General features: G+C 43.5%; 1 protein-coding gene across 1 annotated transcript in view; it reads left to right on the forward strand.

Moving 5' to 3' along the window:
- The window catches only part of PLAAT3 (phospholipase A and acyltransferase 3), a 33,664-nt gene extending 17,656 nt beyond the window's left edge, over window positions 1-16,008 (forward strand). The window contains exons 4-5 of the mRNA XM_007994811.3: window positions 2,151-2,419; window positions 15,739-16,008. Coding sequence (XP_007993002.1) covers window positions 2,151-2,419; window positions 15,739-15,840 — 371 coding nt within the window. The 3' untranslated portion in view covers window positions 15,841-16,008. The remainder of the gene's footprint in view (window positions 1-2,150; window positions 2,420-15,738) is intronic.
- Window positions 16,009-16,353: the final 345 nt, after the last annotated feature.

The following is a 16,353-nucleotide window of genomic DNA, read 5'->3' on the forward strand; positions in this document are numbered from 1 at the left end:
ACCACACTTTTAAACCATGAGATCTTGTGAGAACTCACTCATTATCACGAGAACAACATGAGGGAAATCTCGCTCATTATCATGAGAGCAACATGAGGGAAATCTCGCTCATGATTCAATCACCTCCCACATAGTCCCTCCCCTGACATGTGGGGATTACAGTTCAACATGAGATTTGGGTGGGGATACAGAGCCAAACCATATCACTCCTTATGAAAATCTAATGCCTGATGATCTGTCACTGTCACACATCACCCCAGAAGGGACTGTCTAGTTGCAGGAAAACAAGCTCAGGGCTCCTACTGATTCTGCATTATGGTGAGTTGTATGATTATTTTGTTATATAATACAATGTAATAATAATAGAAATAAAGTGCACAATAAACGTCATGTGCTTGAATCATCCCAAAACCATCCCTCCCCCCTGCCTAGTCCATGGAAAAATTGTCTTCCATGAAACCTGTCCCTGATGCTAAAAAGGTTGGGGACCGCTGCTTTAGAGGGACCGAGGTGGTATCTGAGGAGGAAACTCTGCTTTGATTTTTTTTATGCTGTGACTTTGTATGCAATACACTCAAAAAAAAAATTTTTTTTGACAGAGTCTCACTCTGTTGCCCAGGCTGGAGTGCAGTGGTGTGATCTCAGCTCACTGCAAGCTCTGCCTCCTGGGTTCACACCATTCTCCTGCCTCAGCCTCCTGAGTAGCTGGGACTACAGGTGCCTGGCACCACACCGGACTAATTTTTTGTATTTTTAGTAGAGATGGGGTTTCACTGTGTTCGGCAGGATGGTCTCGATCTCCGGACTTTGTGATCTACCCACCTTGGCCTCCCAAAGTGCTGGGATTACAGGCGTCAGCCACCGCGCCCGGCTGCAACACACTCAACTCTTAAGCGTAAAGCTCCTGGGAAGAGTGCAGGTGTTTGGGCAGAGAGATTGGTTATGAATCCAGTTTCCATTCTTCAGCCTTGGTTTCCTTTTTTTGCAAACTGAGGATATGAATACTTAACTTGGAGAACTCTCGTGAGAATTCCTCACCCTTCTCTTAAGCCTTTAACTTAAACTGGGGTATAACATAAATATTGTAAAATGTACAAGCATAGTAAAGTATACAGTCAGTGAATTAAAAAAAAAATCCATTTATGTAACAATGTCCCAGATCAACAACTAGAACATTCCCACTGTGCCACTTACCCTGAAAGGCTCTCTCGTGCTTCTACAATATCCCCTCCGCACCCCTCGCCCAGGCAACCATCATTGTAGCTTTTCCTGCCATAGATGAGGTTTGCCTGTTCTAGAACTTCATGGAAGAGGTATCACATGGCCTACACTCTTTTGTGTCTGGCTTCTTTTAGCAAACATCATGCTCATGTGAGTCATCCATGCTGCTGTGAGTAGCAGGAGATCTTTTTCACTGCTGTGTATTTTCTGTTATATGAATATGCCACAATTTAGCATCCATTTTTCTGACATCAGACTCATTGCAGGTTTTGACCGCTATGAATAGAACTGTTATAGACCCTCTTTTTTTTTTTTTTTTTTTTTCTGAGGCAGAGTCTTGCTCTGTGGCCCAGGCTGGAGTGCAGTGGCATGATCTTGGCTCACTGCAACCTCTGCCTCCTGGGTTTAAGCGAGTCTCCTGCCTCAGCCTCTGGAGTAGCTGGGATTACAGGCGTGCGCCACCATGCCCAGCTAAGTTTTGTATTTTTAGTAGAGGTGGTATTTCACCATGTTGGCCGGGCTGATCTCAAACTCCTGACCTTAAGTGATCTGCCCGCCTTGGCCTCCCAAAGTGCTGGGATTACAGGCGTGAGCCACCGCGCCTGGCCTTCTGGAATGTTTTATTTTTATCCTTATTTTTTTTTGAGACAGAGTCTTGCTCTGTTGCCTATGCTGGAGTGCAGTGGTGCAATCTCGACTCACTGCAACCTACACCTCCCGGGTTCAAGCGATTCTCTTGCCTCAGCCTCCTGAGTAGCTGGGATTACGGGCACACACCTTCCCCCAAGGCCCACAGCCACGTGTCTGACACTTCCACATGTTGCTTATCCTATGTGAATGGAGCCAAGGGCAGATACCCTGCTGGGGGCCAGCTCTGAGCCTCTGGGCCCTTCCCAGAACCAATCTGTTTCCTCTTTGTGGATCTGCAGGTGAGGTTGCAGGAGCGGGTGCAGCCAGCGTCATGTCTGCCCTGACTGACAAGGCCATCGTGAAGAAGGAATTGCTGTATGATGTGGCCGGGAGTGACAAGTACCAGGTCAACAACAAACATGATGACAAGTACTCACCGCTGCCCTATAGCAAAATCATCCAGCGGGCGGAGGAGCTGGTGGGGCAGGAGGTGCTCTACAAGCTGACCAGCGAGAACTGCGAGCACTTTGTGAACGAGCTGCGCTATGGAGTCGCTCGCAGTGACCAGGTGCGTCCTCTGCCCATGTCGCCTTCCCCAGGAACAAGACCATTGCCTCAGCTGACGGAGGCTGGGCATGGCTACGGAAGCATGAACAAGACAAAGTAGCAGAGACAGAATTACTGCCCTTAAGGATGTCACAGTTGGAGTGGGGACAAGGGTGGGGAAAGAGGCAAGTTGGCAGATCATTGTAGTCGGGGCTGGGGGTGGGTAGCCAAGGAAGGGAGTCACAGACATGATATTCATTCCTGTTACCAAGCCTTCCCTAGCCATGTGTCCCTGAGATGGCCCTCCCAGCCCTAAAAGCAGGTTTTAGGACCCACTACCTTACAGATTGGGAAACTGAGCTTAAGTAACTTGTCTACAGCCATTCATTTCATCAAAAAAAATCTTTGTTGAGTCTCCAGACCTGGTACCTGTCTTTTCCTGTGCAGATAATTCGCAGAGCTGGGATTTGAAGCCCAGGTCTGTGTGGCATAGCCCGATCATGCTTATAAACAGCACTGTCTTCAGCTTGGCTGAACCCTAAGGGTGAATCTGGGAGACCCTAGGGGATGCAGTTTTGTTCATTTACTTGATTTTATTTTTGTCATTCCTCTCCTTTCAATCTCGTTTTCTCCTCCCATTTTCTTGCACTTCTTCCCCCTCCCTTTCAGCCACTTCCATCTTTTTTTTTTTTTTTTTTGCATAGGTGGAAAGAACATTGGGAAGGTTCTTACATGGCTGTTGATACAAAAGGACATATAGTTTTTCAGTGAATGATTAGGTTAAGATCCATCAGGCTGTTCACTTTTATTATTATTATTTTTGAGATCCAATTTCTTCTTCCCTGGTCAGTGTGGGTGGTTAAGAGCATGGGCTCCTGGAGTCAGGCCAATGTGGGCTGGACCTGGTCTCTGCCTTTTGCCGGCTGTCTGACCTCAGGAGAGTTAGTCTAGCTCCCTACACTTTGGTAAAGTACAAATGATAATACTCATCTTGGAGTATTACCATGTGAATTAAATAAGAGCATGTTTATTCTCAGCACAGTGCTGACTCAAAAAATTCACTGAATACATTGTAGTAGTAAAAATAGTCATAATTATCCTCTTTTTTTTTTTTTTTTTGCTTGGTTCATCCAGTGCCTGGTCCACTGGCCTCTGTGGGCCACAGCGACTTGAATGGGAAGACATTGACTGACACCACCTGTAGGAATCGCTGTTACTGTGTTCACACTGCTGATAACCAGCTGTGCTTACTACACCAACCCTCATGTTTGTTAGGCGGCTCCTACATCTGTCTACAGTGAGATATTAGTTACCTTTAAACGGGTATCCTCTTACCTTTTTTTCAATCAGCTGGGTTATTAATGTTCAACAACTAGTTATATACGAATGTTAAAGGTGATCAACTTAGAAATTGAGTAGGTGGTACATAGCTACCTAGGTAACGAAAGGGCAGTATTGCCAATGTTTGTGAAGACTGCAGTCTGTCGGTCATGGTTTGGCTTCAACTTCCCCGAGAGTTGGTAAGAGCTTTCTTCTGGGGAATCAGTGGGCAGGGCCATGAGAAGTTCGTTAGTGCCCGAATATTGGCAGGTTTCAAAAGGTGATGCAATGAAAGCAGGAGACCAGGGTATAGTGGCACTTACCACATCTATCTCTTGGGGATAACAGCCTTCAAAACATTTGTCTCTTGTTTTTCTTTTCTTAAAACAATTTTATTTTAGGCTGGTCACAGTGGCTCACGCCTGTAATCCCAGCACTTTGGGAGACTGAAGCAGGCAGACCACTTGAGGTCAGGAGTTTGAGACCAGCCTGGCCAACATGGTGAAACCCCGTCTCCACTAAAAATACAAAGGCCGGGCATGGTGGCTCACGCCTGTAATCCCAGCACTTTGGGAGGCCAAGGCGGGCAGATCATGAGGTCAGGAGATCGCGACCATCCTGGCTAACATGGTAAAACCCCGTCTCTACTAAAAATACAAAAACTTAGCCAGACATGGTGGTGGGTACCTGTGGTCCCAGCTACTCGGGAGGCTGAGGCAGGAGAATGGTGTGAGCCCAGGAGGTGGAGCTTGTAGTGAGCCGAGATGGCACCACTGCACTCCTGTCTGGGCAATGGAGCGAGACTCCGTCTCAAAAAAAAAAAAAAAAAAAAAAAAATTGGCCAGGCGTGGTGGTGAGTATCTGTAATCCCAGCTACTTGGGAGACTGAGGCAAGATAATCACTTGAACCCGGGAGGAAGAGGTTGCAGTGAGCCAAGATCGCACCATTGTACTCCAGCCTAGGCAACAGAGCGAGACCCAGTCTCAAAAAAAACAGAGACGAGGTCTCACTCTGTTGCCAAGGCTGGTCTTGAACTCCTGAGCTCAAATGATCCTAATGCCTCAGCCTCCCAAAGTGCTAGGATTATAGACATAAGCCACTGTGCCCGGCCACATTTGTCTCTTGAGTCACACTTGATGAGGCATGGCTGTCATCTTGGTATCTCTTTTTACTAGCATCCTAGAAATTCCTTTCGGTTCCCTGCTGTATTAATGCTTTTATCCTCTGTAGTTCACATCTTTCTCTTTTTTGGTTTATGCCCTTGTTTTGGTAGACTACTTCCCCTAATAGTTTACTGAGAAATGGTACATTTGAAAAAGATCCCTAGGCAGGCATGGTGGCATGTGCCTGTAATCCCAGCTACTCGAGAGGCTGAGGCACAAGAATTGCTTGAACCCAGGAGGCAGAGGTTGTTGCAATGAACTGAGCTGAGATCACGCCACTGTACTCCAGCCTGGGTGACAGAGTGAGACTTGGTCTAAACAAAACAAAACAAAAAAACCAAGAAACAAAAAAACAAACAAACAAAACAAGATCTCGCATGCCTGAGAATATCTTCATTTTATCCTCACATTTGATTAAGGCTGGGTATAGAATTCTAGGTTAGAAACAGTGTGTTTTTTTTCAGAATTTTGAAGGCATTGGTTTATTGTCATCTAGTTTTTGCTACTGTGGTAGAGAAGTCTGAAGCTGTTCTGGTTTTTGATCCTTTGTGTGTGATCGATTATTTCTTTTCAGAACCGTATAGAATCTTCTCTTCATTCTCAGTGTTCTGAAATTTTATTACCTTGCACGGATCTATTTTTGGTATTGTGCCAGGTACTCAATGACTCCTGTCAATTTGGAAACTCAGTTTCTTTAGTTCTGGGAAATTTTCCATTTTGTGTTCTCTGGCACTCCTATTATTAGACTGTTGGACCCCCTAGACTGCTCCGCTGATTTTCTTATCTTCTCTCTCTTGTTTTCCATTTAAGTATCTTTTTATTTATTTATTAAGACAGAGTCTTGTTTTGCTGCCCAGGCTAGAGCACAGTGGTGCGATGTTGGCTCACTGTAGCCTCCACCTTCTGGGTTCACGTGGTTCTCCTGTCTCAGCCTCCAGAGCAGCTGGGACTACAGGCATGTGCCACCACACCTGGGTAATTTTTGTATTTTTATTAGAGATGGGGTTTCCCCATATTGGCCAGGCTGGTCTGGAATTCCTGACCTCAAGTGATCTGCCTGTTTCCGCCTCCCAAAGTGCTGAGATTACAGGTGTGAGCCACTGTGCCTGGCCCATTTATGTATCTTTTAAATTTGAAAGTGAACATTTATTAACAAATTTAGGTATAATAGAAGTTTTTTTTTTTTTTTTTTGAAATAGCAGTGACAATATTAGCATAAGAAAGGGAAACATGATAAAAAATTGAATTTCATCATTGGTGATCTTGCATTATGAGTTTTTTACTTACTCATGGTAAAACTCATGCTCCTATGCAGCAAGAAACTCCAAATACAGAGTACAAGACAACCCTGGGAATCAGTAAGATGCTTTTTGAAATTCAGAGTGCTACATTAAGAATATTTGGTAGGTTTACAAAATATATCCTAATCATCTCATTTAGTTATTCTTTCAGCAGTTGTTAATAGAATAAACAATGGGTCTGACCAGGCGTGGTGGCTCACACTTGTAATCCCAGCACTTCGGGAGGCCGAGGCGGGTAGATCACCTAAGGTCAGGAGTTCGAGACCACAGTGGCCAAGATGGTGAAACCTCATCTCTACTAAAAATGCAAAAATTAGCTGGCCGTGATGGCGGGCACCTATAATCCCAGCTACTACGGAGGCTAAGGCAGGAGAATCACTTGAACTCGGGAGGCAGAGGTTGCAGTGGACTGAGATTGCGCCACTGTACAACAGAGCAAGATACCATCTCAAAAGAAAAAAAAGAGGTCCACAAGTTTATATAAGTAGAGAATTTTTTGTCAACACAAAATTGTTACATAATTAGTAAACTACATTGTCATTAGGAACAAATGCTATTTTTAATTTTAATTTTTTTTAGAGAAGGGTCTTCCTCTGTTACCCAGGCTGGAGTGCAGTGCCACAACCTCAGCTCACTACTGCCTCAACCTCCCAGGCTCAAGTGATCCTCCCACCTCAGCTTCCCAAGTAGCTAGGACTAGGCCAGGTGCAGTGGCTCACGCCTGGAATTCCAGCACTTTGTGAGCCTCAGGTGGGCAGATCACTCGAGGCCAGGAGTTTGAGACCAGCCTGGCCAACATGGTGAAACCCTGTCTCTACTAAAAATACAAAAATTAGCTGGGCGTGATTGCGGGCACCTGTAGTCCCAATTACTCAGGAGGTTGACGCAGGAGAATTGCTTGAACTCTGGAGGTGGAGGTTGCGGTGAGCCAAGATTGCACCACTGCACTCTAGCCTGGGCAACAGAGCGAGACTCTGTCTCAAACACACACACACACACACACACACACACACACACACCAAGTAGCTAGGACTACGGGTGCACATCACCATGCCCGGCTGATTTTTGTATTTTTTGTAGAGACAGGGTCTCACTTTGTTGTCTGGGCTGGTCTTAAACTCCTGGGCTCTAGCAGCTCTCCTGCCTCAGCCTCCCAAAGTGCTAGAATTATAGGTGTGAGCCACTGTGCCTGGCCACAAATGCTATTGAGAGTAATTAAATAAAATTCCAAATCTTGAGATAGTAAAATAAGAAATGTTTTATACCATTATTCTTTTTGTTAACAATAATTTAACCCTTGCAAAATGAAACAATACAAATTGAACACATCACACTTTTCTTCCTGTGACTTTGGCCCTACCCATCTACCCATTCACTTGAAAGAGGCAAAACAATGATAACCAACAATGAAACACCATGAGCAATTCTACGTGATCCCATCACAGAAAATGAACCCAGAATATTCTACAACACAAACAGAGGTGCCATCTCTACTGCTTCTAAAGATTTCCTCTTTCATTTCTTGGTCTAGAATGGGGGTTTCTCAGCCTCAGCACTAGTGACATTATGGGCCAGATAATTCTTCATTGTTGTGTCCTGTCCTGTGCACTGTGGGATGTTTAACAGCATCCCTGGCCTCTACACACGAGATACCAGCAGCATCCCATAGCCAGATGTAAGAACCAAAAATGTCTGTAGATGTTGCCAAATTCCCCCCACAGGGAAAAACTGTCTCCAGTTGAGAACTAGTGACTTAGGTGAGTAATGATCACTGACACATGCTGCGAGTCAAATTAACATAGAACTTCTGGCCGGGCGCGGTGGCTCACGCCTGTAATCCCAAGACTTTGAGAGGCCGAGGCGGGTGGATTACGAGGTCAAGAGATCAAGACCATCCTGGCCAACATGGTGAAACCCCGTTTCTACTAAAAATACAAAAATGAGCTGGGCGTGGTGGTGCGCACCCGTAGTACCAGCTACTCGGGAGGCTGAGGCAGGAGAATCACTTGAACCCAGGAGGTGGAGGTTGCAGCGAGCCGAGATCACGCCATTGCATTCCAGGTGAGCAATAAGAGCAAAACTCCGTCCCCCCAAAAACAAAACAAAACAAAAAAAAGAATTTTGATGCATGCCCCATCTTGCTAGAGATGATAGATTTAGTACAAACGGGAAACTGTCCACCAGTATTTTTCTTTGTAAGCATTGTCAGTGCAGTGACTTTCCTTTTCATTTAACTCGTGAGGATATATATATATATTTTTTTTGAGACAGAGTCTCGCTCTGTCGCCCAGGCTGGAGTGCAGTGGTGCAATCTCCGCTCACTGCAAGCTCTGCCGCCTCCCAGGTTCACGCCATTCTCCTGCCTCAGCCTCCCTAGAAGCTGGGACTACAGGTGCCTGCCACCACGCCCAGCTAATTTTTTTCTATTTTCAGTAGAGACGGGGTTTCACTGTGTTAGCCAGCATGGTCTCGATCTCCTGACCTTGTGATCCACCCGTCTCGACCTCCCAAAGTGCTGGGATTACAGGCGTGAGCCACCGTGCCCGGCCAAGGATATTTTTGTTTTAAAGAATCTGATCAGTCATTATGTTTATTTGTGCTGAGCTCTTTGAAGCAGACTAGATTTTCCTTCAAAAGAATATTTATGATCAATCAAATTTCCCGAGAAGAAAGGGAAACAATGAATTTAAACTAAAATGTAATTTGTGCTTTATATGCCTAAGAATATTCTAAAAAAAGATTCTCCTACTTTCCACCTACCTAAAAATATTTAGGTTTCAAAAAAGCTATATTTTAGTAGGATCTTGTAAAGAAGCTTTCATACTGAATAGTACTTAAAAAAGAAAAAGCAACCAGAAGCTATACTCACAATGAAGTCTAGTCTGAGTGAGAGAAAATATTAAGGTAAAAAGAAATTGAAGATGTGTCTGGTGGCCATATATACATACATATATATATATATATAAAACATAAATCTGGATAAATTGTGGGGTATTATTTTGAAATTACTGTAAATGAAACCGAATTTCTATACAAATATTTTATTTCTTTTAAAATGATTTATTATTTTTTGTATACTTGATCACTGTTGGAAAATATACAACTATTTCATAACCATTCTTATATTGTGACCTCTAACAGTCTAAATTCCATTGCTTTCAGAATAACACTACACTCGCCACTTCTTCTTTAATCCACCCTATAATGTTGTTGAAAGTGAAGGCAGCACATTAGCACTTTCTTTTTTCTAGAAATGATTCAGATTTCCTTAAATCAGGGCTTAACTCAGAAGAGCGTTGTAGTATAAATGTATAAATGTCTGTAGTCTGGTAGAATTTGTTTGCCCACTTAAAAAAAAAAAAACTAGTCTTCTTACTATTTCTAATGAGAGACAGCTTTTCTCTTTCACAATATCCTGATTTAAGACCCCTGAAGGTAGCACTGACTCTTGGAGGGAGAGGTTTTCCCATAAAGTTTGCGCTATTAGGACTAACTAGCTTCCAACAGTCTTGCGTTTAATCATACTCTTTGACTATGTACAAAGCATGACTACAAACAATGAGGTTATTGTTGTTCTCCTTGACAAAGTATCTTTTGTATGAACCAGTTGCATCAGCATTTGTTTTCACACCATGAGTTTCTATAAAGAACTAGGGACATATTATTCCTCCTTCGTTATCTGCAAACTATTTCTCCTACCCTGACACAGAGCTCAGCCAGGAAAATGCTGAATACAAGTGATTTTATGCAGGCTCCCTAGCAAGTTAACCCAACAGAACCATGGCTGCCACAAAACCATTCCTAATTATCTTTTAGAGGAACATTTAAAGACTTATCAGCAGTCAAACCTCAGGTTGGTAACTCCATCCAAACTTTGGTCTTCTGGTCATCATGAATTCTGTCTGTTAAAACTACTTTTTTTTTTTTTTTTTTTGAGATGGAGTCTCACTCTGTCTGTCGCCCAGGCTGGAGTGCAGTGGCGTAATCTGGGCTCACTGCAACCACTGTCTCCCGGGTTCAAGCGATTCTCCTGCCTCAGCCTCCTGAGTAGCTGGGATTACAGGTGCCTGCCACCACGCCCAACTGATTTTTGTATGTTTAGTAGTGATGAGGTTTCACCATGTTGATCAGGCTGGTCTCGAACTCCTGACCTCATCATCCGCATGCCTCTGCCTCCCAAAGTGCTGGGATTAGAAGCATGAGCTGCTGTGCCTGGCCATCTGTTAAAACTTATACGTGACCAATGTTGAGAAGAGTTTGGAGATCTTCAGGGTTAAAAATCTATATGTATCTTGATGCTACCGAGGCTTATCTGGGCCATAAATGTGTTTAATGTCAAGAAATACAAAGCTGTCGTTAACCTCAGGAAACACAGCAGTGTAATTAACCCAAGGTGCCCAGGACTGATCTCTCAGCAGCCAGAACTGATGATGGCAAAACTCACAGCCGAGTGTTGTGGTATACTGTGATAGTTTCCTTTCTGTTTGGGGAGGGAGGTGGAGGGAGGTCTTTTTTCTTGATGATAATTACTACTTCCTTTCATTGCTGAGTTTTCTTTGTATCTATTGTCAATTCTTCCCACACGATCCAATTAGCTCTCGGTACAGTTCTCCACAAGGGAAATCACATCAAGTAATCTACCAGTTCTTGTTTATTTTGCTTGGACACATCTATCCCAGGGATGGCCCTTCTTCCCTCTGTGCTGGTTGCTCCTTGGCCAATTGCATGGCTGTCATCCTGGACTCCCCTTTGCTGTCATCCTTGGGATTTCCTTTCCTTCTCTTGGATTGTGTTCTCTGATTCTATGATTTCTTAGTTTTCTGTTTCTTTGTTCTTTCTCTTATTTAGGTAGATCACATCCTCCGGAAGTTGCTTTAGGTTAGAAACACAGTACAATGGGAGAGGATGATGGTTATGGCAGTCCTCAACATGCTGGGCTCTGAAGTCACAATGCTCCAATCTGGATTGATAAGTGCATTATTTTCCTATTGCTGCTGTAACAAGTTACTACAAAGTTAGTGGCTTAAGACTCCACAATTTATTAGCAACAGTTCTGTGGGTCAGAAGTCTAAAATGAGTTTCACTGGGCTAAAATCAAAGCATTGACATTCTTTTCTGGTGCCTGTAGGAGAGAATCAATTTTCTTGCCTTTTCCAACTTCTAGAGCTTACTGGCATTCCTTGGCGTATAGTCCCCATCTATCTTCAAAGCTAGAGCAATGGCTGGTTGAGTCTTATATTGCATCACTGTGACACTGACTCTTCGGTCTGTCTTCTACATTTTAAGGAACTTTGTAATTACATTGGGCCCACCTGAATAATCTAGGATAATTTCCTCTTTTCTTTTGTTTTTAGTTTTTTGAGACAGAGTCTTGCTCTGTTGCCCAGGCTGGAGTGCAGTGGCATGATCTCGGCTCACCGCAACCTCTGCCTCCTGGGTTCAAACGGTTCTCCTGCCTCAGCCTCCCGAGTAGCTCGGATTACACACACCCGCCACCACGCCTGGCTAATTTTTGTATTTTTAGTAGAGATGGGGTTTCACCATATTGGCCAGGCTGGTCTTGAACTCCTAACCTCGTGATCCACCTTCCTCGGCCTCCCAAAGTGCTGGGATTACAGGTGTGAGCCACCGCGCCAGGCCGATAATTTCCCTATTTTGAGGTAAATTGATTAGCAGCCTTAATTCCATCTGTAACCTTAATTCTCACTTGCCATGTAGCATGATACATTTATAGATTCCTGAAATTAGGACATGGACACCTTTTGGGGCTTATTACTCTGCCTACCAGTTATTCTTTATACCTGGTACTAAGCTGTTATCCTGGGATCTCCCTTCACTGTCATTCTGGGGAGATTCCCATGCAGTCTCTCTAGTACTAGAAGGCCCATTTTCTCTATCTCACGTCTTCTACTTTTCCCATTTACTCCCCTGTTTGGGGGGAACCATTTTCAGCAGCTTTCTGTAAAAGGATGCATGGGAGGTCAATTCTTTGAAACCCCGTATGTCTGAATTACTTGTCATTTTACCCTCTCACTCGATTTGATACTTTGTCTGGGTATAGAATTCCAGGTTGGAAATGGTTTCACTTCAGAGTTTTGGAGGCATTGCTCCATTGTCTTCTTGCTTCCAGAATTGCTTTTGAGAAGTCCGAAGCCATCCTGATTCCTGACCTTTTCTCCATTTCCTGTTTTTCTCCCTGCTCTAAATGCTGTAATATCTTTACACAATCTTCTAAAATTTCATAGTAATGTGCCTTTGTGTAGGTCTACTTTTATCGATTAAGATGGGACTCAGAGCACTATTTCTTTTTTTTTCTTCTTCTTTTTTCTTTTGAGATGGAGTCTTGCTCTGTTGTCTGGGCTGGAGTGCAGCAGCACCATCTCGCACTGCAACCTCTGCCTTCCGGGTTCTAGTGATTCTCCTGCCTCAGTCTCCCAAGTAGCTGGGATTACAGGTGCCCACCACCATGGCTGGCTAATTTCTTGTATTTTTTGTACAGATGGGGTTTCACCATGTTGACCAGGCTGGTCTCGAACTCCTGAGCTCAAGCAATCCGCCTGCCTTGGCCTCCCAAAGTGCTGGGATTACAGGCGTGAGCCACTGCACCCGGCCAGATTGTTTTGTTGTTGTTGTTTTTTACTTTGGTTTCTATTTCTTTATTTTTTTGCTATTCCTTTTGAGAGATTTCCTTAAGTCAACCTTTCTATTGAGTTTGTTATTTCTGTCATATTTTTATTTTCTACGAACCATTTTTATTTTCTCAATATTCCATTATTTTTTATAGTACCATGTTCTTATTTATTGGATGCAATATACTGTCTTATTCTCCAGTGATAAGTTTTACACTCGATCTTAGCCAAAAGGCCGAGAAGCGATCTAATGATGGTTTTTAAAAGGATGTTTTCTTTTGGATGCAATATGCTGTTATTCTCCAATGATAATTTTTACACTCGATCTTAGCCAAAAGGCCGAGAAGCGATCTAATGATAGTTTTTAAAAGGATGGTTTCTTTTCTAGATATGGTTTCTGTTTCTCCAGATTGCTATTTGTTTTTGTCTTCAATTTAGAGGCCTTCTTTAGATGTTTGGTATGTTGGTTGTATGCTCATGATTAAAGGTGCGCTTGCTGGGTGGGGCATGGTGGCTCACACCTGTAATCCCAGCACTTTGGGAGGCCGAGGTGGGTGAATCACAAGGTCAGGGGTTCGAGAGCAGTCTGGCCAACATGGTAAAACCCCGTCTGTACTAAAAATACAAAAATTAGCCAGGTGTGGTAGCGGGCACCTGTAATCCCAACTACTTGGGAGGCCGAGGCAGGAGAATCACTGGAAACCGGAAGGCGGAGATTGCTGTGAGCCGAGATTGTGCCACTGCACTCCAGCCTGGGAAATAAGAGCAAAACTCAGTCTCAAAAAAAAAAAAAAAAAAGTGCACTTGCAGCCATCATGTTCAGTTGAATTCAAAGAAAACCAATTCATATTACTTAGTGTAAACTAAAATAGTTAACAAATTATATCCTAAAAACAAGGTCTGTTGGTTAAATGTTGTGTGCCCTAGGTTTTAAAATTACAACATCTAAATACAATTTCTCCTCTTAAATTTGTTAAGCTAAATATGTATTGGTTCTTTTTATTTTAGAATCCTTAAAGTATCTTAAACATTTCTTTTTTTCCAAGAGAAATTACAAATAACATTTCTGTCAAATGGTACTTGTGTAAAGCCACCTTTCTTATATTTATAGTTTTGGTTTTTCAGTTTTATACACAGTAATACTCACTGTCTTACTATCAGAAAATTATTTTGACCAAGATTTATTATTCAACTTCATAGATTAGGAAAGAGATGCTAATTCTTTCTCCCTGTGTTTTCTTTGTTATTATTCTCTTACCCTCTATATATACTGGCCTCTAATGTATACTGTAAAATCATTATGTTGTTGAGATCACTTCATTATGATTTGTATAAACAGAGTATCTCACCTCTTTCTTGCTGTGTTGCGCAGGATGGAGCCCAATGGTGCGATCTTTGCTCACTGCAAATTCCACTTCCCAGGTTCAAGTGATTTTCCTGCCTCAGCCTCCTGAGTACCTGGGACTATAGGCACATGCCCACCAGGCCTGGCTAATTTTTGTATTTTTTGTAGAGACGGGGTTTTGCCACGTTGGCTGGGTTTGTCTGGAACTCCTGGCCTCAAGTGATCCACCTGTCTCAGCCTCCCAAAGTGCTGGGATTACAGGCGTGAGCCACTGTACCCAGCTGAGCATCTCACCTCTTTCATACTGTTTGCTGAACAGTTTTCAGTTTGTCAAAAAAAAAAAAGTGGGGGTTTGCTACTGGATGGAACTCTGAGTGAGTGGAGGTGGGCATGGGGCAGTGGCTTGCTGACTTTGAGTTTCACTGCAGGATGATCTGGGTGGGCTGTTTGGGAATTCCCAGTTTTGGTATCTTTTGTTATTTGCATTTGGGCCAGATTCCCCAGAAAAGTCTTCTGGACTCTTGCGTGGAGGGTAAAGTTCTGGGAACAGAGAGGGGTAGGAGGTCTGGGAGTCTCACATTTAGCATCTTTACAGTCTCAATCTCTTGTTTGTGGTATGATACCCACATTCTCACATGTGCTTCCAGGTTTCTAGGCCCCTAAGCCTTCTGTTGTACCCTCTGCAGAGAATAAACTTTCAGACTTCTGTTGGGGGTCAGGGAGGAGGTTCAGGGACCAGCTAAAGCTCTCTTTCATTCTTTCCCACTTCCAGAGGCACCTGGGTTTAATATGTGATCCTTTTGGAGTATTCTTTTGTATAATTAGGGTTTATCCTCAGTTTTTTTCACTGCTGCCTTAGGATTTAGTGTTTTCTGAATTCTTGTGGAATTATGCCTTAAACAAATGCCTTAGTTTACTTTTAGTTGAGTTTCAGGAGGCAGTAAAATTGGACATATATTCAATTTTTACCTGGGAATTTACTTTTACTTTTGAAACCCTTTTTTTCCTCCTACAAACAAGTCAGATATCCTAATAATTCTAAGTATAACATCACTACTATGTGTAGTTGAGTCATTTATTTAAGAACATGTGAAGAGTACCTCCATCCTCCATGCCTGGCAGGACCGAGCACTGGGGATACAGTGATGAACAAGACAGCCGAGTTCCTTGCTCTCATGGAGGTCATAGGCTACTGAGTACTCAATAACAATTCCTCCCTGACTCCACCTTTGCTTCTAGAGCTCCCCATTGGCCAGCCAAGATCTTGACCATCCTTGCATCAGCTCCCTGTCCTTTCCACAGCCACACTCTGAGGATTTATATGCTTTAAATACCCACATGGTGAATCCAGTTTTCCATCTTTGGTTCCATGTAAATTTCAGGCCAGCTGGCTCTAGTCACGAATTCTTTCCCCATCCAGCTCTCTCCTCCCCTCTTCCCTACCAATGTTTGTTGACTCCTTAGTTTGGCCAGGGAGGCCAAGGGGCATGTGAGGTACCCCGAGCTGAATGTTCCTGCTGAATATGCAGCCTGTACTCTGAATCCTGACGCAGAGTCTGACCCACCCTCCTCTTTGTTGCAGGTCAGAGATGTCGTCATCGCTGCAAGCGTTGCAGGAATGGGCTTGGCAGCCATGGGCCTTATTGGAGTCATGTTCTCAAGAAACAAGCGACAAAAGCAATAACTGAAAAAGACTGTCCTGTCAGCGATGACTTTATACACCAAGGGGATCTTGTTCTGCTAGAGTTTGGGGTTTGGTTTGTGGATTTCATTGTGATTTATAATAAGGCTTATTTTCACAGAATAAAATAAAGTACAACGAGGGAGGATTTTATTGGGGGAAATGCAGCAAGAACTGCCTGGTGTGAATTCTGTTCAGGGAACAGCCGGGCTCTCTTCCTAGCCAGGGTTTTCTTTCACTTTCTTTTTGCGTGCTGTGTTATTTGCATTGCAGCAAGCAGGGTCCAGCTCCAGTTATCTCAACTAGAGGGCGTTTCTGGTCGTCAGAATACATGTGAGGCGGAAGGGAGACAGACAGACGTAATACACAAGAATAGAAACCAGCAGACAGCTGGGACTCTTGGCCTGGAACTAGATCTGGGATGGCCTCTGAGACTCAGCAGCTGGTGTCTGTAGATGCTCAGCCGAGTTGAAAAAAAAAAGTCCTTGGCTATCAGGAAATTTAGTATAGGTGCTT

The sequence above is a fragment of the Chlorocebus sabaeus genome, chromosome 1, assembly GCF_047675955.1.
Source record: "Chlorocebus sabaeus isolate Y175 chromosome 1, mChlSab1.0.hap1, whole genome shotgun sequence".
Classification (NCBI taxonomy): Eukaryota; Metazoa; Chordata; class Mammalia; order Primates; family Cercopithecidae; genus Chlorocebus; species Chlorocebus sabaeus.